At 51.4% G+C, this 22284-nt stretch overlaps 1 protein-coding gene across 2 annotated transcripts in view; it reads left to right on the forward strand.

The window, feature by feature from the left end:
- RFTN1 (raftlin, lipid raft linker 1) overlaps positions 1–21966 on the forward strand; it is a 200741-nt gene extending 178775 nt beyond the window's left edge. For both annotated transcript variants that reach the window (XM_036850561.1, XM_036850562.1), the window contains exons 8-10: positions 9961–10064; positions 12438–12519; positions 20584–21966. In XM_036850561.1, coding sequence (XP_036706456.1) covers positions 9961–10064; positions 12438–12519; positions 20584–20976 — 579 coding nt within the window. In that variant the 3' untranslated portion in view covers positions 20977–21966. The remainder of the gene's footprint in view (positions 1–9960; positions 10065–12437; positions 12520–20583) is intronic.
- Positions 21967–22284: the final 318 nt, after the last annotated feature.

Below are 22284 nucleotides of genomic sequence, written 5' to 3' on the forward strand. Positions count from 1 at the left end.
GGCGTGGTGTGCCAGCTCTGAGAGTGGTGAGAAATGAGCAACCCCGAGCTCCATTCAGTAGTAGCTATTACATTCTATTTCTCTCTAATCAGATAAGGTGACTTTCACTCCGATTTTCCTCCTAGAGATTTGCTGGGTTATTTGTCTCTCCCTAGAATAATCATAATCTATCAGCTTCTGCTGTGGAATAAGGTACCCCGAAGCTTAGCGAATTGAAATAACCAGCCTTTATGGTTGTAGTGAGTGCACAGGTCAGCTGGGTGATTCTGCTGATCTGGGCTAAGCTCCTCTAACCTCACTCTGCTTCTGTGTCACTGGCTGGTCGACTGGCGTCTCGCTGGTCCAAGATGGCGTCTCTCACGTCTGCTAGTTGCTTGGGCCACATGACTCTCATCATCCAACAGGCCAGCCTGGGCTTGTCCTTGGTTCCCTGAGAGCAGGTAGAAGCAGCAAGGTCACTCGCGGCCTAGGCTCAGAACAACTATGATGTCACATCTACCATATCTGTTGGTCAGAGCAAGTCACAAACCCAGCCCGAACTCAAGGGGTGGAGAATGGGACTCTGCCTCTTTATGGGAGGAGCTGCAGAATGCCGTAAAGAGGCCTAGAGGCAGGGAAGTAATCATTGAGGCCATTTTTTGCAAACAGTGTATCTCAAATAATAATAACAGTCATTATTATTATTTTGTTGGGCTCTCAAAGGGCTGCAGAGTTTGTTGCTTTTCTTGCATGGGAGAGAAAATCAGGCAAAGATGTGAATTAACCAGCAGGGGTGGGTAAAGAGTCCTGGAAAGGAAGCTTTCCACGCACTGCATGTATTTTCCTCTGCCCCCTTTTCTACATCTGAGAGCTAAGCTTTTTTTTTTTTTAACGTATTCTCTTTGAACGTTATGAAAGCCGAAGTTGTCTAAAATGAGACGGACGGCTTTCTTAGGCTCTATTATGTTGGCCTAATTACATATCAGCAAAATGTTTTTCTGGGGCATTGTGTGTAAAACAAAGAGGAAAACAACATCTCCAGCCGGCCCCAGCATCCTTGCCCCTCCCTCGGCTGGCAGAGGCAGTGGTCCTGCAGGAGGCCTTGGGGGGATGGGGGCCCGGAAGGCAGGGCCGCTGCAGCTGCCACTGGCCTCAGATGGATTTGCCCTTTCCCCAGAGAGAACGAGTGGCACAGCCTTCCTTCCTCTCTCCTTCCCTCCAGCACACCTCATGGTGGCTTGCTGGGGCGGGACTGTACGTTTGCTCTCCGCACCCCCCGGACCGGGATCTCCTACAGCAGGAGAAGAGGCTCACACATCTTCGCTTCCCAGATGCGTGGCACAGAACCAGGTTGACTGGATGTGGAGATTCATAAGTGAATAGTGGCACCTGGTAGAGCCGTGCCCTTGGCGATACTGAAGGACTCACGGAGTTTTCTGCAAGACCGCCGCAGTGTTACAGTCCCTACTTTCCAGTTGATAGATGAAGATGAAATGTTCCTTCTTTCCAGCTTGGCATTCCCCTCTCCTGCCCTGCCCTTGCTTCTCTACTTTCTATCACCTGAGGGCATGACTCTTATCTTCCCTGTGTGCCGTCATGGCCAGGGTCTCTGCTGGCCGTGGCAAAGTCAAGGCAGACCCCAGATTTCCTGAGAACATGTTTACATACCAGCCACTTCCCTCCTGAAGCATCCTGGCTGTGGTCTCCTGAGACCTCAAGGTCTATCCAGAGATGGTTTTTCAGGGTCCATGTTGTTTGCCCTCTCAAGACATTAGCTGGTGTGGATCTTTCTTCTTAAACGTGTTTCCTACCCTGGGCTGCCCTCCGGCCAGTTCCTCCCAGTTCAGGGCTTTTTATCATCTTCTGCTCTGCCTTCCCCAGGAGACCCAGGCCTCAGCCAGCCTCACCCCTCCTTGAGTTGTTCTCCGCCCATATTGGCCAATGCCTCCAAGTCTTCGTTTTCATCTAACCTTTCCCTGGCTTTAGACTGTGTATGAGTGCCCTATTGCTGCTGTAACAAATTACTACAAACTTAGTGACTGAAAACAGCACAAATTTATTCTCTTAACAGTTCTGGAGGCCAAAAATTCAAAATGGGTTGTAAGGGATTATAATCAAGGGGTTGGCAGAGTTGCATTCTTTCTGGGAGAATCTGTTCCTTGCTTTCAACTTCTAGAGGCCAACCTGCTGGTGGCCAAGCACCCTGCCCTCTGCTCCCATCCTCACATCTCCTTACCTGACTCTGACCCACCTCCTGCCTCCCATCTAAGGACCCTTTTGATCACATTGAACCCACCTGGTTAATCTCCCCATCACGTGATCCTTAACTTCATCAATCCGCCAGATCCCTTTTACCATAGAAGGCAACCTCTTCCCAGGCCTCAGGATTTAGGACGTAGACATATTTGGGGGGAGTGAGTGGGCATTATTCTTTCTACCATAGGAATCATTCCCTCTCATTGTGGTCCTTGACCCATATGCCTTGGTTCAATACATGAGCAGCCATTACTCATTATGTTGTTATACAGCATTATTTATTTAACAAGCCCAACATTGATTGACACAGGTGGTGTCCAGTGTTTTGCTACTGTGAACAGTTCTCCAGTGAATAACTCTGTACATTTGTCATTTTTTAATATACAGGATCCATTCCCAGAAGTGCGGTTGTTGGGCAGAGGGTAAATGTATTTGTAATTTTGAGAGATACTGTCAAATTGTTCTCCCTGAGGTTGAATCTGTCCTCCTGCCAGCCATGTATGAGAATACTTGCCTCCCCACAGCCTTGTCAGCTAAGTAGTTCTCAAACTTTGGGGTTTTTCCAATATGAGAGGTGAAATTATGATATCACAAGGTAGTTTTGATTTGCACTTCTCTTGTTGTGAGATTTGGTATATTTTCCTCTGGTTTACGGCCATTAGAATTTCCTTTTCTGTGACTCTCTTCCTAGCCTCATCCCATCTTAAAATTTGGATTACTGGATTTCTTTTCTTATCAATTTTTAGGAGCTATTTTTTTGACTGTAATTTGAGCTACAAATAGTTTCCCATCTTGTCATTTGTCTCTTGCCTTTGCATAGCTTGTCATTTGTCACGCAGTAGGAGTTTTATGACACCAAATTTATTATTTTTTCTTTATGCTTTCTGGATTCTAAGATGTTTAGAAATGGCTTCCAGTAGGCCCTTTAAAAATTAATAAAATTGTGTTAAATGTGGGGAGTTGGACATAGGTAGCTATTTCTTCTCTCTTCTGAAAAATCCCAGTGAACTGATACTAAAAGAATGATGGATTTATTTGTAAATTTATTTGTAATCCCCAGATCGGTACTCTTGATGCTTTCACAGTCACTTGCAGATGTATGCCTAGTGGCAAAAAAAAAATTATGTTGCTGACATGCATGTTCCCAGCTAAGCTTTCTCATTTCAGCTGTCATGCTGTAAACAAGTGTCCTGTTCGCAGTTCACTTAGTGCCACATTTTTCACATGCTTGTGCTTTTTGTTGGTGATTTCACTGTATAAAGTTGCCCCCAAGCATAGTGGTGCAGTGCTGTCCTGTGTTCCTAAGAACAGGAGGGCTGAGATGTGCCTTATGGGGCAAATACGTGTGTTAGGTAAGCTTTGTTCAGGCGTGAGTTACAAATCTGACCAGAGGCTAACAGGAAGCTAACCCTGTATTTCCCCAGGAACAGTGGTTCAGTATCTGCTAATTCAGTGTTTGTGGCGACATTATAGAACAGAACTCCCACAAATAATGAAAAATGACTTTAGATGATAGACAGATAGATGGATAGAGACATAGGTAGGTAGGTAAGTAGGTAGGTGGATGGATGGATGGATGGATGGATGGATAGGAAGATAGTTGATAGATAGATAGAGACATGGATAGAGACATAGGTAGGTAGATGGATGGATAGATAAATAGATATGCAGATAGATGGATAGATAGAGACAGATAGGTATGTAGGTAGGTGGATGGATGGATGGATAGATAGGAAGATAATAGATAGATAGATAGATAGATAGATAGATAGATAGATAGATAGATAGATAGATAGAGACATATACAGGTAGGTAGATGGATGGATGGATGGATGGATAGATACCCACAAGAACAAAAAGACTGGAAGAAGAGAAAGTGGAAGATGTGTGATTTCAACAGATTTTTAGAAGATGGAAGGTGCATGGAGGAAGGCGGATTAATTCAGCAAAGTAGAGGAAGCCGCACCTGGATGTAGAAGGGATCCTGAGGAAAGCTCTGGTCTTCAAAGCCTAAATCACTGCAGGATGGTGGGATGTGAACTGCAGAGCTGAAACTGGGGCATTGGGGTGAAGTCCTTACACAGTGTGGTAAGATCCCTGGCTCCCACCTCTGTCTTGTGCAACCTGGTGACTGCGGAGATAATTCAAGGATCAGACGCAACGACTTATAGAGATAGAACATATGTATCTGTGAAACAAAACCAAGATGCTATAAAAAAGAAATGATCAAAAGAGAAGAAAGAGCTTTGAGGTCTGAAAATAGGGCAGCAGAACATTTTAAAACATACAGAAAGACTGGAAAACAAAATAAAGGACATCTTTCAGAAGGTAAAATTTTTAAAAAGTAAGAAAACAGGGGGAGAGAAAGGTAATAAAATTAAAATATCAGTCCTACGTTTCGACTAATAGGAAGTCCAGAAAGAAAGAAGACAGAAATGGAAGAGAGAAAAATGATCAAAACAAACAAAAAAAAAAACCAAAACACTTTTCAGAGCCAAAGGCCAAGAATCCTTTGAGGGCAAAGCCACTGAGTGTACAGCCCTTTAACACACACACACACACACACACACATGAAGACATGTTGTGAAATTCTGGAACTTCATGGGGAAAAATATCCTAAAATCTTCCAAAGCAGCACAACAGGTTATACTCAAAGTATTAGTAATCCAAATAGATATCATAATAGCAATACTGACATCTAGAAGCTAGTAGAGCAATACTTCTAAAGTGTTAAAGGAAAAACAGATTTCAGCCTAGACCTCTGTACCCAAACTGTTAGTTAAAAGTGAAGACAAAGACATTTTTAGGAGTGCAGGGATGCAAATAACTTCCAGGGCATTGTTTCCTAGGGAGCCACTAGAGGATGTGCTCCAGCAAAATGAGGAGGAAATCAAAAAAGAGAAGACACCAGCCATAGACAGTAGTGGAGGGAGAACACAGTCCTGGGAAGCATCCACACCAGATTGAAGCAAGGGTACAGAAAGTTCCAGAAGTTATGTCTCCGAGTGGAAAAAAGTAGAACTAGTATATTTAGGTACATGGGATAGTTATTGATGGGCAGGAAGAAGAAGTGTTGGAACATGTGGAATGAATTAGTGATGGGTTCATGTACAACCACACAGATGAAAGAAATTGAGGCCACAGTTAACTCCAGGAAAAATAAAGGACTATATTTAAAAAAAAAAAAAAGAAGGTGTGGTCACAGTACATTACTTGACCCAGCAATATTTGCAATAACACAAACACAGACTTTTGATTTAATTAAAATTATAACCATTTGGGGCATCAGGAAAGAGAAAGTAAGAAATGGGAATGGGAGCTCTAAGCCTTCATTTCCCATGGTAGGAAATCAAAAGATACCTAAAATTGATAAGTAAGGAAACAGTATATAAACATGCCCTACCAATTTGTGTTAGGCATTAGTGCTTCGGTAGCAATTTTACAAAAGACTCTTGCATGCCTCTTGCTTCACATGCCCTCTCGGGGAAGGGAAGGGAAGGGAAGGGAAGAGAAAGACCCAGCTGGTGGCTCTCTCCAATCATTGTTTCAGGTGTGGAGACCAGCCCAGAAGTCCTGCATACTTTTCAGACATGGAAATTGAATTCCTCTCTTCATTCACAGTCATGAATAAGGAACAAAGTATCACCTTTTAAGCTGCTTTTCTCCCAGATTCTTCCAGAATGGAAACAAGGAGAAGAAAAGAAGAGCACACTGACATCAGGATACAAACTTTCTCACTGGACCGATGTGTTACCTCCTAATATTCCCCTGCACAAAGGATCTTTGAAAGGATCAAAAGACACATGCATTTCTTAGTAAACTCTACATCATGTTGTTCTGTTTTTGGAGGGTAAGGGAAAGTTGTGTTGGATGCCTGTTTCTTTAGTGGATTTGCAACCACGGAGAAATTACAGGGAACAAAGGAAAAAGAGCCATAAATACAAATGAATCCCTTTTATACAAGTCAAAGAACCACAGGACATGCTTCATTTTTTTTTAACACTCCAGGTGTGATCGGAGATTATGTATCCACACAGGAGAGTGGAGAGTTAATTAAAATTTTTGCACCTGTTCCCAGAAAGAAATGTCTTTTCGTTCGATAAGCGGGCTGGCTTTGGAGTGCTGTTTGTGCTTTTCTCTCCTCACTGGAGTGTCACAGAAAAGGAGATCAAAGAGAGCCTTCCATCCGATGCGTTTCTGACCACCTTTCCTAGCTAATGGACTTGAAAGCCTCTTCCACTGACTGCACGGAGCTCATGTCATATTTTAGAAATGTCGTCTTCTGACTCTGTTGATAGTACGCAAACCGGCTTTGATAGGTGCTTGTGGAAAACCACATTAACCGTTAATTAAATCAAGACCAGCCCAGAGAGTTGGAGTGGGAGAGTCTGGCAGAATGAAATACCTCACCCCCTACCATTTGTATTTTACTTTTCAACCCGTCCTGTGACAGCCGGCTGGGAACACTTGTGATTGAACTCTCAGCTCTCTCAAGCAGGGTCATGTTTTGCTGTGGTTTCGCTTTTTCCTTTTAGTCTTTATGATTCTGTACCCTCTGGCTGACATCCCCTACCTTGAGGGGAAAAGCTGTTGGGGAGAAATCCTGCCATCTTTCTCTTTAAGATGGTGAATGAGGGAAATAAAATAGAGCAAAGCAGAAGCAGCCCTGCGAGGCCTGTCCGGGCAGGCGGGTCAGGCTGCCTCGGGGGTGCCCATTGTCCTGCCGCGCTGGGTGTCCGAGGAGAAAACCCGGCCGGGGCACAGGCACAAATAAAAGGACTCCATCCTGCCACTCAAAGCTTTGTGAGCACCACGCTTGTCCTGGTTGCCATGGCGACTGCCTGATTGTGGCTGGTTTGTCAGAGTGCTTGATAAAATGGGAAGGTTATTTTTGATAGACCCAAGTAATCTTAACCTTGCAGAGCTTGAGTGTGGATGTACCATTTTCTCTCTCTTCTCTTTAAATCAGGAATGCAGGGATGGGGGCACGGGCTCTCAGGATAAAGCTGCCACAGCAGGTGGTGAGGGCCCTGCCCAGCACGAGGGACACTGGCCGTAACTGGTCTGGAAGGGAGGTCCCATGTGTCCAGGGGGCCAGCAGAGACAGGGGTGGCTGGGTCATCCGCTGCCGCCTCTGGCCTGAATGGGGGCTTCAGGGACGAGGCCAGAGTGGGGTTGCCTCCTAACCCTCTCCCGTCAGTTGGTTGTATTTGTACCTGTCTCTCCTCTCTTCTTTCCTTCTCTTCCTGCTCCCCCTCCTTCATTAACTCCCCTTCCTTTCCTCCTTCTCTTGCCCCTTCCCCACCCCCCTTCTTTTGTCCCCCACCTTCTCCCCTTCCCCCCTCCATTGCTTTCTGCTGCACCAGTATTTGTAACAGAGCTGAGCCTTTCAAAGTCCCCTGACTTCTCCTCTCATGGAGGATGAAAGGAAAGGTAACAACTTTCCTTTCGAGGAAATTTGAAAGTAACAGCTGATCGTTTCTGGCCACAAAATTGTAGACTCTTTTCTGTCACCTGAAGAAACCTAATTGATTATCTAGGCAGTACTTTTCAGACTTAGCTGCATCTCAACTACTGGAAGCACTCTTTAAAAAAATAGAGCTACCATATTATCCGGGAGTTCCACTCCTGGGTATGTATCCGAAGAAAAGAAAACACTAATTAGAAAAGATACATGCACCCCTGTGTTCATAGCAGCATTATTTATAATTGCTAAGATACAGAAGAAACCCAAGTGCCCATCAATAGATGAATGGATAAAGAAGATGTGGTACATATATACAATGGAATACTATACAGCCATGAAAAAGAACGAAATAATGCCATTTGCAGCAACATGGATGGACCTGGGGGGTATTATGCTTATTAGTGAAATAAGTCAGACAGAGAAAGACAGATACTTTATGTTTCCACTTACATGTGAAATCTAAAAAATAAAATGAATGAATATAACAAATCAGAAACAGACTCACAGATATAGAGAACAAACTAGTGGTTACCAGTGGGGAGAAGGAAGGGGGGAGGAGCAAGATAGGTAAAGGGGATTAAGAGGTACAAACTACTATGTATAAAATAGATAAGATACAAGGATGTAATGTACAGCACAGGGAATATATATTTTATAATAACTTTATATGGAGTATAATCTATAAAAATATTGAATCACTATGGGGTACACCTGAAACTAATATAATATTGTAACTCAACAGCACTTCAATTAAGAAAAGAAAAAAAACAGAGCCCTGGGTCCCACCCCCAGAGTTTCTGATTGTGCAGGTCTCGGGGGGGGGGTGTCCCAAGACCCTAACAAGTTCCCAGGTGATGCTGCCGGCTCGGGGACCACACTTTGAGAACCACTGACACAGGCCAACACTTACTTTATATAGTTGAGGCTCCCCGAGGGTACGTTGGTTGCCCGGTAGCCACGCTGGGATGGATGCCCAGTGACAGGAGTTTTAAAAGCCGTTGGGAGAGGCAGGGCTGGTTGTTCCCTCATTTCTCTTCTGGCCCCGGGTTCTGTCCCCAAAAGGCCTCCAGCAGGACAGCCCCTCGCCGTGGGTGGTCCCCTCTGAGCAGCGCCGCTCCCCGGGTGAGCCTCTTCTCAGCGCTCCAGGCCCCTCGCGGTCTGGCATTTGTCTGTGCTGGGGCCCCCCCCTGGAAGGCCTCTTCCCCAGCTCCGCCTGCCCATCTCCACCCAGCCCCTGAGCCCCAGGAAGCCCGCCCTGAGCACGATCGCACCGCCCCCTTCTGCTAACAGTACAGCCTCGTGGCCCTGCCAGCGGGCTGTTTTGTATTTCGGTCACCTGCGTGTTTGTGCCGTGGCCTCTGCTGGACTGAACTCCAGCAGCAGGACTGTGCCTTCGTTCACCTGCGACCCACCTCGGCTCCGGGGTACTTGCTGAATGAGTCCTGCGGCGGCCTCTGCTGGAAGGACTCTACACACATGTCAGCAGTGTTTGAAGCCACGACCAGGAGCTGACCGAGCAGAGAGTGGGCGCAGAGTCTACGCAGGGAGGGGTGGGGCTGGAGTCGGAAGTTAGCCTGCCTCTCGAGAAAGCAGGGTGTGAGGCCCGGGCTGGCGGCCTCACAGTGGGATTGTCTCCCTGTGGGAGCAGGACTGGGGTTTTAAATGGAAAGGCAAGCGTCAGTCCCCTCCCCCCGCTCCTCCCTGATTTCAAATGAAACAGCTTTCATCGACTCCTTGACGGCAGGATGTGTAACACAGGTGGAGCTCCCTGTTTGTGTGCACGTGCAGGGTGTGTGTGTGGGTGTGTGTGTGTGTGTTGCCGCTGTGGCTGGATGCAGATGACTCGATCATTTGTCAAGTGTAATTTAACTCCCCACAAGACGCTCTGAAACCATCCGAGCAGCGGGTGTTGTCATGGGTTTAGCTACGTCTTGGAGGAGAAGTGATGGTGTTTCTTCAGTGAAACTCACAGGAGGCTATTTGTCCAGACAAGAATAAAACAAAATGAACGGATCAACCCTTTGGCTCTATCTCTTTGCCGACTGCACAGACTGAGTCGGGGCTGGAAAGGAATCCCATGTTGGCAGTTGGGCTCCAAGCTCTCGAAGCATCTTCGGAGCTGGGGTCGGGCCCCAGGCTACGGGGCATTCCGCCCCTTTCTGCTTTGTTGGGTTGGCGGATGGGACGGTCCCCTCTCCGTCCCTCAGACGTCATTGGCTTGAGGCAGCTGCAGCCCTGACTGTGGCCTTTCTCCCCAGGGTGTCGAGGTGCAGACAGACTACGTGCCCCTGCTGAACTCACTGGCCGCCTACGGCTGGCAACTCACCTGTGTGCTGCCAACTCCTGTCGTCAGGACAACGAGGTAACAATAACCATCATTACTGTTACTGAACACGTGCACTGTTCCCCATAAGCTCTTCCGTGCGTAACTTATTGAATCCCTGTGAGTCTGGTGCTGCTACATCAGTTCTCCACCTGGAAAACGGCAGGGCCAGGATTTCAGAGTCTTAACTAACCCCCCCCACCCGGAGCACCCCTCTTCCCACGTGGGGAGCCTCGGCCAGTGAGACATTGCTGCCTAGTCTGTCACCTGGGCTGAGGGGACCCAGGGCTCTCAGATGCAAAAGAAACTCAGCATCTGCTGTGTGCCCTGTGCTGGGCTAGGCAGGCACGTTGCATGCAAAGTCTCATCTAGTCCTCAAAAAATCCTGTGAGGTGAGGTGGGATTTTTTTGGTTGTATTTAATCGACTTTAGAGCTGAGGAAAGTGTGGCCGGGGAGGTTGAAGCGCTAGCCCAAGGTCATGGCGCTGGTCAGTAGCCCCACCAAGGGGACGTGAGGCCCTGGAGTCTCACCCCTGGCTGTGGCCCTCCCTACGATTTCAAGTTCATGGTCGTTTGTCCACCCTCAGCTCTGCCTGCCATCCCTTGAGCCCGTGGGCTTATCCTAGTCTTACCAACCCTAAAAGCCCTTCCATCTGTCATTTGGGTTTGCTATCAAGCTGGTCCTTCTAACTACCTGTGGGGTGGTAAGCATAGATATGGTTCCCATTTCACAGATGAAGAAACAGGCTCAGAGAGGCTCCATCACATACCCAAGGCCACACAGCCAGGAAGTGGCAGAACCCGCGACTAGACCCTGAGTCTACAACGGGCCACCTCTTTGCTGACCTCTGGGGGTGCCCCCTCCCGTGGCCCTCAGCCCCGCGCTCCCTGAGTCCTGCTGCGTGCTCACGCCCGCAGGTGATGGATGGCCTGAGGCAAGGCTAGTGCCCTGGGGGACGGCAGGCGGTGCAGCCCCAGAGCACAGACGGAGGCGGGAGCGTGGGCGCCCATCACTGCTTCTCCTGGGCCCTCACCGCGTCCCCCACCCCCGGGGTCTGTGCAGCTGCAGGAGCCAGTCTGCAGCCGCCCTTGGGCCCTGGGCCACCGGGAGATTTCCGTATTGCTTCTTGGCCAAGATTTCTGTGGGCACAGGGTGGTGTCATGGAGGGGAAGGAACCCCGGATTTGTGACCCAGAGCTTGAACCCAAGTCCCGAGTCGGCCAATTGCTGTCTACCTTGGTCAAGTCCACGCAGCTGCTTTGAGACAGTTTCCTAGTCCGTGCAACTAAGAATGCGGCCTGCCTTCCGTTCCAGAGGACAAGAGCCGCCCTGAGAATGTATCTGAACATGAAGCCCCCGCTGGCTCTGCGCTCGCAGCCCAGAGGGTGGGGACGGTCTCTCTGTCTCAAGCAGGCCCACCTTCTAAATCAGCCTCTGTGATCCTCCACCTTCCTGGCCTTAAGTGACCCTTGCGGTGCAGTGGAGAGTGCGTGGGACCGGGCACAGTCCCCGCCGTGTGACCCCCGGCCTGCTCCTTGACCAAGCTGAGCTGTCCTGTCCTGTCCCATTGGTGAAAGTAGGGGTCCCGTTGTTGGGAGCGCCGGGTGCAATTGCCCAGCCCGGCCCGGGCACAAAATAGAAAATGCTAGTCCCCTCCCTCCTTTTCCTCCAACACCCCATGTAGTGACACATCACCTCAGCAGAGAAGACATTTGCCAAATGGAGGTTTAAGAAAGTGATCCGAAGGCACGGGGTTCGGGGTGGCCAGAAAACAATGATCTCCGTCACAATATTTCTAGCATCTTTTTAAAGGCAGCTCCTTGAGGTCCTGCCTTCCTGGGAGGAAGGCGCACCCCCTGTGCCATAAAAATGAATAGTGCCCCCAGCCCGTTCGTTAATGCCAGTTCCGGCTGCTCACAAGGGTGACTTGGGTGACTCGGGTGGTGGCCGGAACCCGTGCACAGCCAGGCCCTCTGCCCATGCTCCTGTGACCGCTCAGGTCCTCACTGGCCGCCCATCCCAGGCCAATCAGGTCCCTCCTCGGCCTCATCCCCAAAGACAGACTTGGAAGAGGCCTCCACCCTCTGATAGTCACTGAGGCCACTTTGTCATCACTTAGCCAAGATGGCAGCTGTCATTTCACATCACGGGAAAAGGGGTTTTCAGCCAGGAAGCTGCCTTTCAAGGGTGCACACAAAGCTTTAGTTGGGCCCCCGAGATAGCAAGCAAGGGTGAGTGGCCTGGGGGTGGGAAGGTGGGGGGCTTCTTGACCTCCGACCTCTCACTCTCGGGCGGCCACCTTCCTTCCCACGGGCAGCCGGCCTGGATGAAGTTCAGGACGGCGGCCTCCGTGTGAGGGGCGGGGCTCCTCCGGGTATAAAGGACTCATTCTCAGCTCTGCCTGTGTTACAGGGAGGGGAACGTATCCACCAAGCAGGTTGTCTTTCTTCAGAGACCGTGTCTACCTCAGAAAATCAAGAAGAAGGAATCAAAGGTGAGTGACCTTGGCTGCCCTCCTGGGTTTTGCTCACCAGAGCCCGGGGACACCTGAGCCGCTCGGCAACGTGAGTCACATCCGGGCAGGTGAGGGCACCAGAGGGCCTTGTCTCCTTCCGCGAGGACGCTCAGGCCGCCAGCGTTCACGAGGCTGAAGGGGGAGTGGGAAGGCAGCTGCAGTCTGACTCCGGCTGGGACGGCTGAGCTCACGCCCAGCTTCTCTGTATCACTTAATCTCCTTGCGAGCTGGTTGACGCCCTGCCCTGCCCGTGGGTCCCTTGGGACATCAGAAGTTTGGGGATCTTGGCAGAGAGAACCTGCCGGACCACCTTCCCCCCAGGCCCCGCCCTGCAGGTCTGAGTGGCAGTGGCTGGTACAGACAGAGGGCATCTCCCCTGTGGAGTGAGTCCTCAGGCCAGCTGTCCTGGGATGGCCAGGGGCCTTTCCCCTCTCCCTGGACGTCACGTGAACTGTCCCAGAACACAGTGGCACTGAGAGACGTGGCCGTTCCCAGAGTTTTTCCCGTGTTTCCTGAGATTGAGGCCAAGTCCTGCCCTTGTGTGACATGATTCCGAGGCTTCACAGCCCCATGCATTGCCCCCTTGGGTGCTCCTCCCGTGGGTGTTCACGGTCACTCGGGAAGAGAGTCGAGGGAAGCTGCCAAGTCCCTGGAGCCCGCTGGCTCCCCCTGTGACGGACAAGGCCACACTGTGGGGCAGAGCCCACCGGACCCTCCCATCCCCTCGCCTGGCACCATCCCCGAGCTCCCCACCCGCGGTTCCTCGTGTTCTTGGGACACGGAGCCCGGACAGGAGCACCAAGCAAGTGAACAGATTGGAGCAGCCCCTCTGCAGCCAACAAATCCAAGGGGGGACCGCTGGTGGGAGGAGCTCCAAGGAAGTAGCTCCAGAGCCAGCTGGGCTGGAGTGGAGAGGAAGAGCTCTCCAAGCTCGGAGATGCCAGTGTGACAGGTGACAGCAGCAGAGGACCAGAAGGCAGCCACCGAAGCCACCATCACCCACCAGGAGCAGTCAGCCACCAGCTGGAAGACGGATGGCCCCGGGCTGCCACCAGCCACAGCTTGGCCTGGGCTGCGGAGCCGCGTGCATTCACGCGGTGACATTCTAGCAGCACCGCCGAGGTCTCCCGCCAGACGCCAGGCAAAGCCCAGCGTTTGCCCTGTTGAGGAGGACGTGGTGCTGCCTTTTCCTGCCAGCGCGTCCTGGTTGTGATGCCAGCAGATCCCAAAGGACACACAGGTGGCTTGATCCTGCGCATCTCACCGAGGGGACAAGCCAGTGGAAACCCGAGGGCAGGGAGATGTTAGGGGTAGAGCTTTAAGGCTGCTGTAAGAAAGTAGAACAGCGTACCTCAGGGAAAATACAGGGAGGTGGGAGTCAGCCTTTTCTGGTCAGTAGAGACGTCCACCCCCAGTGAGCTGCACGAACCCGGGCAGACTTTCTCATGAAAGGGCTTATTATTCATCCCTGCTCATTCCTGGGCTTGGGGTGACAAGCACTGTTCTCTGTGTGACCTGGGGAGGCCACCTCACTGTCAGAGCCCCAGATGGGGGGACTGTACCATCCCATCACCCCCGTCATCCACTCCTCACTCAGCTGACGGGTCATCGTCCTGCTCCCAGGAGACCGTGCCCCCCGCCCCATGGCCATGGCTCCATCCTCACTGTGCCCTAGCCCCCCGCGTCACTGACACTGTTCGTGCCCTCCATCCCTTGAAGCACCGTTTTCTCTCGGCTGTCCCGCCACTCTTGCCTGGTTTCCCACCTAGTTCCTCATTTCTAGCCCCGTTTCTCCCCATTTTCTCTCACCTCTTCCTTAGAAAATCTCATCCACCCCCAGCATGAGAAAAATCTCACTCACCACCTCTGTGTCAACGAGTCTTACCTCTGCATGTTCAGCCCTGGCTTCTCCCCTGGGAGCCCAGCTCCACCTGCCCTGCGGCTACTCGTGACCTTGCCCTTTCCCGCACTGGCCGTCACCCCACCCCCTGACCTTAGAGGAACAGCGCTTCCATGGCCCAGAGGCTCCCACCCACCTAGAGGTTGCCCTTGGTGCTTCCATCTCCTTCCCACCATATTCAGTCTGTCCTTAAGGCACATCTGTTTTAGGTCCTAGACACTCTGGAACCCCCTCTTCTCTCCATCACCACCTGCCTGGACTACTCCAATCTCCTGATGACAGGTCTCCCCTGCAGATATGTTCTCCACTCAGAGCCAAAGTGAACTTTCAAAAAAAGTAAATTGAATCGTGTCACCCCACTGCTTAAAATGGTTCTAAAGCTTTGGGTTTTTCTTAAGATAAAGATGGAAGCCTGTACGGTGGTCCACACGGCCCTGTGGGATCTGGCCCCCATCTTCTGCATTCCAGCCACTCTGGCCTTCATGCGCGTCCATGCCCCTCGCTGCCACAGGGCCTTTGCTTGGGCAGTTCCTCTGCCCCAGATGTTCTCTTCCTTTGTATTTTTGGGGGATGGTGTTCTCGCCTTTTAGACCAAGCCAGGCTCCTCTGTGATTCACTGGGAAGAACCACGTTCCTCTCCTCTCCGTTTCTAATTATTTGTGATCACTCCTCCACCAGTAGAATCAGATGTTCATTCCGTGAGAGCAGACCCTTTTTGTCCTCACTGTTGTATGCCCAGTGCCTGGCTTTTAGTTAGTACTCAACAAATACTTGCTGGATCAATGAGTGAATAATCAAACTTCTGAGCCTGGGACATGCACAGTATTGTCTAGCACTGAAATTTCAGACAAGAGATTTCAAGATTCAAACATCAAGGATGCAGCATATGTGGTCCTCTTTAATCAGCCAAGTGGACAAAATCCTCCAGTCAAGACTTTTCAGCGTTTGAAAGAAACCTCTCTGTGTACCTCTGAGTGTGGCTTTCAAAGCAAATATTAACCTCCTTGGAAGGTAACAGGTGATTTCTACGACACGGGAGAAGTCTGCCTTCCCACTAAATTACTTGAAGTAGAGGCAGATACGGACAGTTTCTTAATGTGTGAATTAAATCACCGGCCCTGCTGACGTGGAGCTCTGGACACACACGCTGCTGTAAAGCGGAGGATGTTTCCTCTTCTGCACTTACTTCTGGCATGGACAGCTAGTCGGGGTTTTTCTCAGTTTAGGTACCGGCAGTACACTCACGTGCCACACACACCCGGCTCAGGAAGGCCCATCCACCATGTTCAACTTGCAGCTGCTGGTTGGGTTCAGAGACTCGCCCTGGAACTGCTCAGGATGTGATGCACCCTTCAGGCTGTGGATGCTACAGTTCTCCCCTCAGAGCCTGCGCACGGAAAGCTCTACCGCCTCGGATCTGAAATACAGTCGACCCCTGAACAACGTGGAGGTTAATCCGAGTGTAATTTGTAGTGGGCCCTCCGTATCCAAGGTTCCCCGAACCGAGGATGCCACCAACCACTGACCGAGCAGCACTGTAGTTTTTACTCTTGCCAACCATCCGCGTGTAAGTGGACCTGCATCGTCCAAGGGCCAGCTGTAGTTTCGGTTGTTCCGTGAAGACTGTGACTGTCCGCAGCAAAGGAGGAAGGGACGCCTGCTGGTGAAGGGAAGCGGGCGCGATGGTGGAGGAGGCCCTCCCAGGGACGCAGGGCTGGGGCTGTGCGAGGACCGGGGACCCTGTTCCACACGGTGAAGCCCTGCCCAGGTGTTGTTCTTACCTGATTGGTTCTCACATTGTGGCCCGTGAACCAGCAGTACCAGCATCGCCCAGGAGCTGGTTAAAAATGCCAGTCTCCCTCTCCTCCCCAGGCCCCCTGAGTCAGAAACTCCGGGACAGGGTGGGGGACCCGTGTCTGAAGGAGCCCTCCAGGTGATTCTGATGCCCGCTCGAGTCTGAGAGCCAGTGTCTGAGTTGAATCGTTTAGGGCCCCTTCCAGGCTCACTCTGTGGATCTCCATTCAAATTTTATTATTATTGATCTTTAAAAAATGGGCCTGTCAGGGAGCCTTCAGTGTAGATATTTGTTTTTAGTAAGACAAACCAAAGCATCTTTCATGGCAGTTATAGCTGGACTTCCATTAGCTGACCACTTGGCTTCATGAGTCAAGCACCTGACCTAGCAGATGAATCCTAACACCATGAAGTCTGAAAGCTGAGGCACTTAGGGGACGGGCTGAGCTATTCCGAAGGTGTGTGCCCTCTCCCCCTGGCTCCTTCTCCTCCCTTCCTTCCAGAACATGAGCCGAAAGCCTTTTCACCCACCAAGAAGGAGCAGATGGAAGATTAGTGTGGAGCCAGAGAACCTGTGTTTGAATTTCAGCTCTGCTGTTTTCTAGCTGTGTGACCTTGGGCAAGTTACTTAACCCCTCTGACCCTCTACATGCTCATCATAATAATGGTGCTAACAATGCCTAATGAGAGTACCGCTCTGGGGATTCAGGGAAATGGGAAAGCTTGTCACAGTGTGAGACACTCAGAACATTTAGCTTTTAGATTATATAGACCCTGAGTTTTGGCCACTGCTACTTCCCTGCTTCATGAGAATGCCCCCTTCAAAAGGAGAGAAGGAAAGGAGAAGAGTCCAGCCAGAGCCTCCGGGTGACCTGGCTGCAGCACGGGGACAGCTGTGGTGGCTTGGGGACCCCGGGCAGCTTGGGGAGTCAGTGACATCACCACTCCCCATCTGAGGACACAGAAAACGGTGCAGTGCTCGAAGACATTTGGCTTGGCAGATTTTTCTGGGATGACTCCGAAGGACAGAAAAACATTGGCTGGAGTAGTTCCCATCCAGCTCGGCATGGACAGTCCCAAATCTTTCTCTGCCCAGCAGCCCAGGCAGGGTCCTGGAGAAAGTGGCTGGTGTGCCCGCCACAGGCCCTTTCCAGTCTGTGTCCTTCTGTCGTATTATATCAGGAGATCAATGCAGTGTGATCCTCTACAGGAAACTGGATATGGCCAGGCACCCGAGGAACCATGAGTCTGTTGTTTATTTACAGCAAGAGCAGCCTCTGAGAGGACATCGGGTTTGCATTAGAAAATAGCCAGGGTCCAGGATGGAGTCTGGCACAGGTAGAATGGGCACAGCTATACATCGCCCACCCGCAGAGGGTGCTGTGCCCATCCACTATGGTGTGAGTTGGCCCCCGGGGTGTGCACCCAGACCTGGGGGCAGGGGCAGCTCTTTTGGAGACTGATAACTTGCCCAAAGACAGACAGCTAACGAATGCCAGAACTGGGGGTTTGAACTGGGGTTTTAGCCACCACACTACGTGTAATGCTTTGGTGTCTTAGCATTTAGGGTCTTTCAGCCGGAGCAATCTCCCCAGTTTTTTGGCAAAAGTAAAACTTCCTCCAGCTTCTCTGAGAGTTGACTGCCTCTCAGATCGCTGTATATAGGCCAGTTTGACTGGCCTTTTTCTAAGAACATGCAAAATGCAGAGGGTCTGTTTGGAGACATCCATTAAAAAAAAAAAAAAGGGCTCTTCCATTTGGGCTGGAATTAAAATGCAGCAGCTTCTGCACACGACAAGGCAGCAGTTATGAACCATGATTGTGTGGTACCCAAGAGCCATGCAGGGCTGGCGCTGCAGTCTGCAGCATCTGTGCTGAGGTCAGAGGTCCTGGTCCTGCACTGGTGGTTAGGGGGCCCCAAGATGCCTGCTTGGCAGTGTCTACTGAAGTGAGTGCCTTTGGGGGGGGGGGTCTGAGGCACCACTTCACCTGCAGACGGGGTCCATTGTTGGAAACTCATGGCTTGGGTGGAAGAAGCTCAAACTACCCCCAGAGGGAAGTCCATCAGCCATCGTACAAGAGAACCCCCAAAAAGGAGTGCCCTGGGGAAACCCAGCCAACATTGTAGGTGAACTCATTTGGGATTTGCAGGGAGGGCGGGTGGAGGAAGACAGGATAAATGTTAAATCCTAACCTCAGCACGCACTTCACTCCTTTTCCTCTTCTTTGATGGAATATTCAAATTTACCAGTCTTGTCCAAAAGGGGCTCAACATACGAACCCCAGGATGCGTTCAGTCTCGGAGCCCTGAGTGTGTTTCGGCAGATGTCTTATTTGAGGAAGTAGACTTCTACCACCGAAAACGCCACAAAGTTGGCAGATTTTTAAGAATTTACATAGCACATTTTTGCTTCTTCCTAGCAAAGTACTCAGATTTATCTATGCATGGTAAAGCCTTAGGAAATGGTTCTCCACTGATGGTGCAACTGCCCTCCTGGGCTCTCCTCTCTAGCCTCGCCAGAAGTCATTTGAGTGGATGGCTCCCTTTATTTTTCTTTCAGTCATAGAATGGCTTAGATTTAAGTCCATATTTGATGAAACCAGTGTGCTGTGACTCAAGTGGAAAGAAATGAAACGAAAGAAAGAAGTGGAACTTCAAGCACAGCCGCGTGACCCTGGGGCCCGGAGCTGCACCTGCGGGGTGGCCGAGGCCCTTGCCCAGGGACCAGGCCCCCGATTCTCTTCCCAGCGAGACCCGTCTCTCCCCGGGGCCTCCTGACTCCAGTCCTCCCGCACCCAGCACTCTCCTCTCGGGGCTTCGCTCTTATTCTCCGTGCCTCTCACAGCTGGGCCTGGCACGTCCCCAGGACCCTGTGGCTGGCGTCACCCCAGGTGTGCAGCACGCAGCTCCCGGCCTCTGACTCTGAGCACAGGCGACCTGGGCCCCAGGATGGCAGGGCTCAGAGGGGCCTTTGCTCAGGAAGACTGGGGGACCCCTTATGTTTGGAGAGTGGAAGAAGGCCACAGTCCTCGCTGCGTTGTTACCCAGGAGCATATCCCTCTTTTGTAAACACAGGGACCCATTTCTCCAAGTCTTCCTTTATCACCCTTCACGTTTCTGTGTCTGCTCCAGCTCATTCGCCCGGATTTATTCCAAGCACACAGGCTCCCAAACTGTCTTCCGGCCCACTGCCTGTTTTTGTAGATAAAGCTTTATTGGAACACAGTCATGCCCGTTTGCTCACGCGTTACCCATGACTGCTTTTGTGCTATGGCAGAGTTGAATGGCTGCAACAGAGAACATAAGGCCTGCAAAGCCTAAAATAGTTATTACCTGCCTCTGTACGGAAAAAGTTATCGACCCTGATTTAAGTTAGAGTTACTCCCCCCATTGTATAGATGAGAACACAGGCCAGTGGGGGGGGGGGGGTGGACTCTTCACGTGCGAGGTCTCCCTCCGTGGCTTCGATGTGACCCCGTCCTTGCCCAGCTCTGTTACTGACCGTGTGCTTGGTCCTCTCTGAGCTCCGTAGACTTCCCTGTCCCACAGGGAAATGCAGGTGGGGCTCCCTGGGAAGCGGCATCTGAGATGGATTTGGATGTGGTTTTAGGGGGAGCGCCCTTGGGAATAACACCTGTTGGGGAAGGAGGGCGCAGGAGTGGGCAGAGGGAGATGTTGGGCTGTGATGGTAGCTCTGGAGCAGGGATGGCCTTTTAGAGTTGCCCAGAGTTGGAAACAGGAGGATGGGCCGTTGTCCGTGCCTGGACCAGTCATTGGTCGTAGCTTGCCCCCGGAAGGCAGTGAGACCTTTGGAGAGGTGGCCAGACTCAGAGAGGGGCTCGGCTGGGGGCTGTCAGCCTGCCCGTCCTGCAGGGGGACCTGAGCACCCGGGTTCTGTGCCCTTCTGACTGGGGTGATCTGATGAGGGGGTGGCCAGTGCGGGGTACCTACAGCTGCTCAGAGTGGAAGGGAGTGGCCGGAGCCCTGGCACTTAGGAAGAACAGGCCCCTGTCCCCTCACCCATCCTGGTCCTCCAAACGATAGTATTTCAGCATCTTCTTTCCCAGGCCTTTGGTATGGGGCCAGTTGAAAGAAATACCCCTCGCCCCCCACAAAACCCTGAAATCCACATCTAAAATACACGCCATGGCAGGATCGACAGGCTCTTGGTGGGTGTGACGTTTGGGCTGTGATTCGGTTTAGTGCCAGGAATGCCCTGCTCCGGGAATACCGGGCATTGCATCTTGCTGCCAGAAGTGACGTGGGCGTGAATGCAAACAAACGTCCAGGGGAAGCTCTAGATTCACAGAGGCTGCATGTATTTATCCCCATCTTCTCTGATTTCTAGTTTCAGTGGCGATTCTCCCGAGACGAAATACACAACAAGCAGATGAGGAAATCCAGAGGTAAACTCGGTGCCAGAGGAAAGCAGCAAGCAGAGGAAAATGAGAGGAATCTAGAAGACCAGTTTCCCAAAGCCGGAGACGTGGAAAACCGTGTGCCGGGGCTGCAGCAGGAGGACTGGGCCTCCGCGGAGGTGAAGGTCCCCGCGCAGGCGGAGGTCCCGGGAGAAAAGCTGCGTCCTGACGGCCGGCTCTGGGTGGAGGCTGGGGCCGTGCAGAATGGTCCCTTTGGCCACAGCCCCGCCCCGGCGGGGGGCTGCGTTGGGCACCCCGGTCCTGATCCTAGAGGGGATGCCGAGGAGGCGGCTGTACAGCCCGCAGCAGCAGAGGACAACTGAGGCTCGGCAGGTGGCGCTGAGGCGTGAAGAGCTGGCAGACCTGGGGCACAGTGCCGGCTGGGCTGGGGGCTGATGTGCCCTGGTGTCACGTGTTACCCTTCGGCTTGGCTTGACCTCTCCTTGTGAGCTTACCTGAGCCCTCCTCGGAGGGCTGGGTCCCTGACAGTGTTGGTTTCTGCACATCCATTTGAAATGTGCCGTAAGGCCCTGGTGTTAGAACACAAGAGGGCAGGTTGCTTCCAGACGTGGGGGCTGGAGGCCCAGCCCCGGCTCCACACCACTCCTCCAGGGAGGGGCTGGCCCATCCAGTGCCTGTGCCCACCCCCACCCAGAGCCTCCAGGGGGCCTTCGGGCCCAATCCCCGGGCCTCCCTGCCTACAAGTCAAGGCTGAGTTGTTCATCCCCACACCCCAAGATGGCTGTGTCCAGCCCGTGCTGTCTGCTGCAGCTACTTGGTGATTGTAACAACCCCTGGTGCCCAGTCGGCTGCCTTTCTCCATCTAACCACCACCCCCCCGGACCCCGCTGCTTTGGCAAAGAAAATAACATTGGGAGGGGAGGTGCCCCACCTCCTGGCTTTTCTCCAAGTGTTCCCATAGATACTGGTAATCTGAAAATGAAGAGGTAATTCTGTGTGTGTACCCACTCCTGCAGAATGTCCAAGAAAGTATTCTGTGTTAGTATTAATGCCAAAAATTTTTTTAAAGATTTTGTATTCAGCACATCATATGAACACACGTTCTTTCTGTCATTTCAAGGCAAACCGACTGGCGGCGAGCCCTTGTTACGTGCTATTTTAATCATGTCATTAGCCAAGTCACTTCCCATGTATGCTATGATGTGTTTATATCGTCCAGAATGTGGCTTTAAGTAGATGCAGCTGGCAAACCTTGGAGAGAGTGTCAACCGTTTTGACCAACATCCTGTCTCTTCTCTTTCTTGTTTAGTTACTTAAAGCAATAAATCATCTATGAGTTTAGTGCACTGTGAGTATTGAGTATTTATCATGTTGCAGCGACAAGTCCTATAGCCTTGTGTCCCCCATGCATGCTTCCTAAGTTTCTAACTCCTGGCAGCAGCTGGATGACTTTGGAGGAGAGATCGAAGCTTCTGTGGAAGCAGCGGAGCCAGCTGAGCATGCTCTGCTTTCTCGTCATTTGTAGAAAGAAGACAGCGGGATTCAGGTGCCACCAAGTAAGTCAGGGCACGGCCACCTCCCATCACCCCGGGGCGGTGGAGACAAGTACCTTTTTAAAACAAACAAACAAGAAGCCCCACGTCAATTTCTAAGCTTTTCTCCAAGCTTTT

Source organism: Balaenoptera musculus, chromosome 4 (assembly GCF_009873245.2).
Source record: "Balaenoptera musculus isolate JJ_BM4_2016_0621 chromosome 4, mBalMus1.pri.v3, whole genome shotgun sequence".
Taxonomy (NCBI): domain Eukaryota; kingdom Metazoa; phylum Chordata; class Mammalia; order Artiodactyla; family Balaenopteridae; genus Balaenoptera; species Balaenoptera musculus.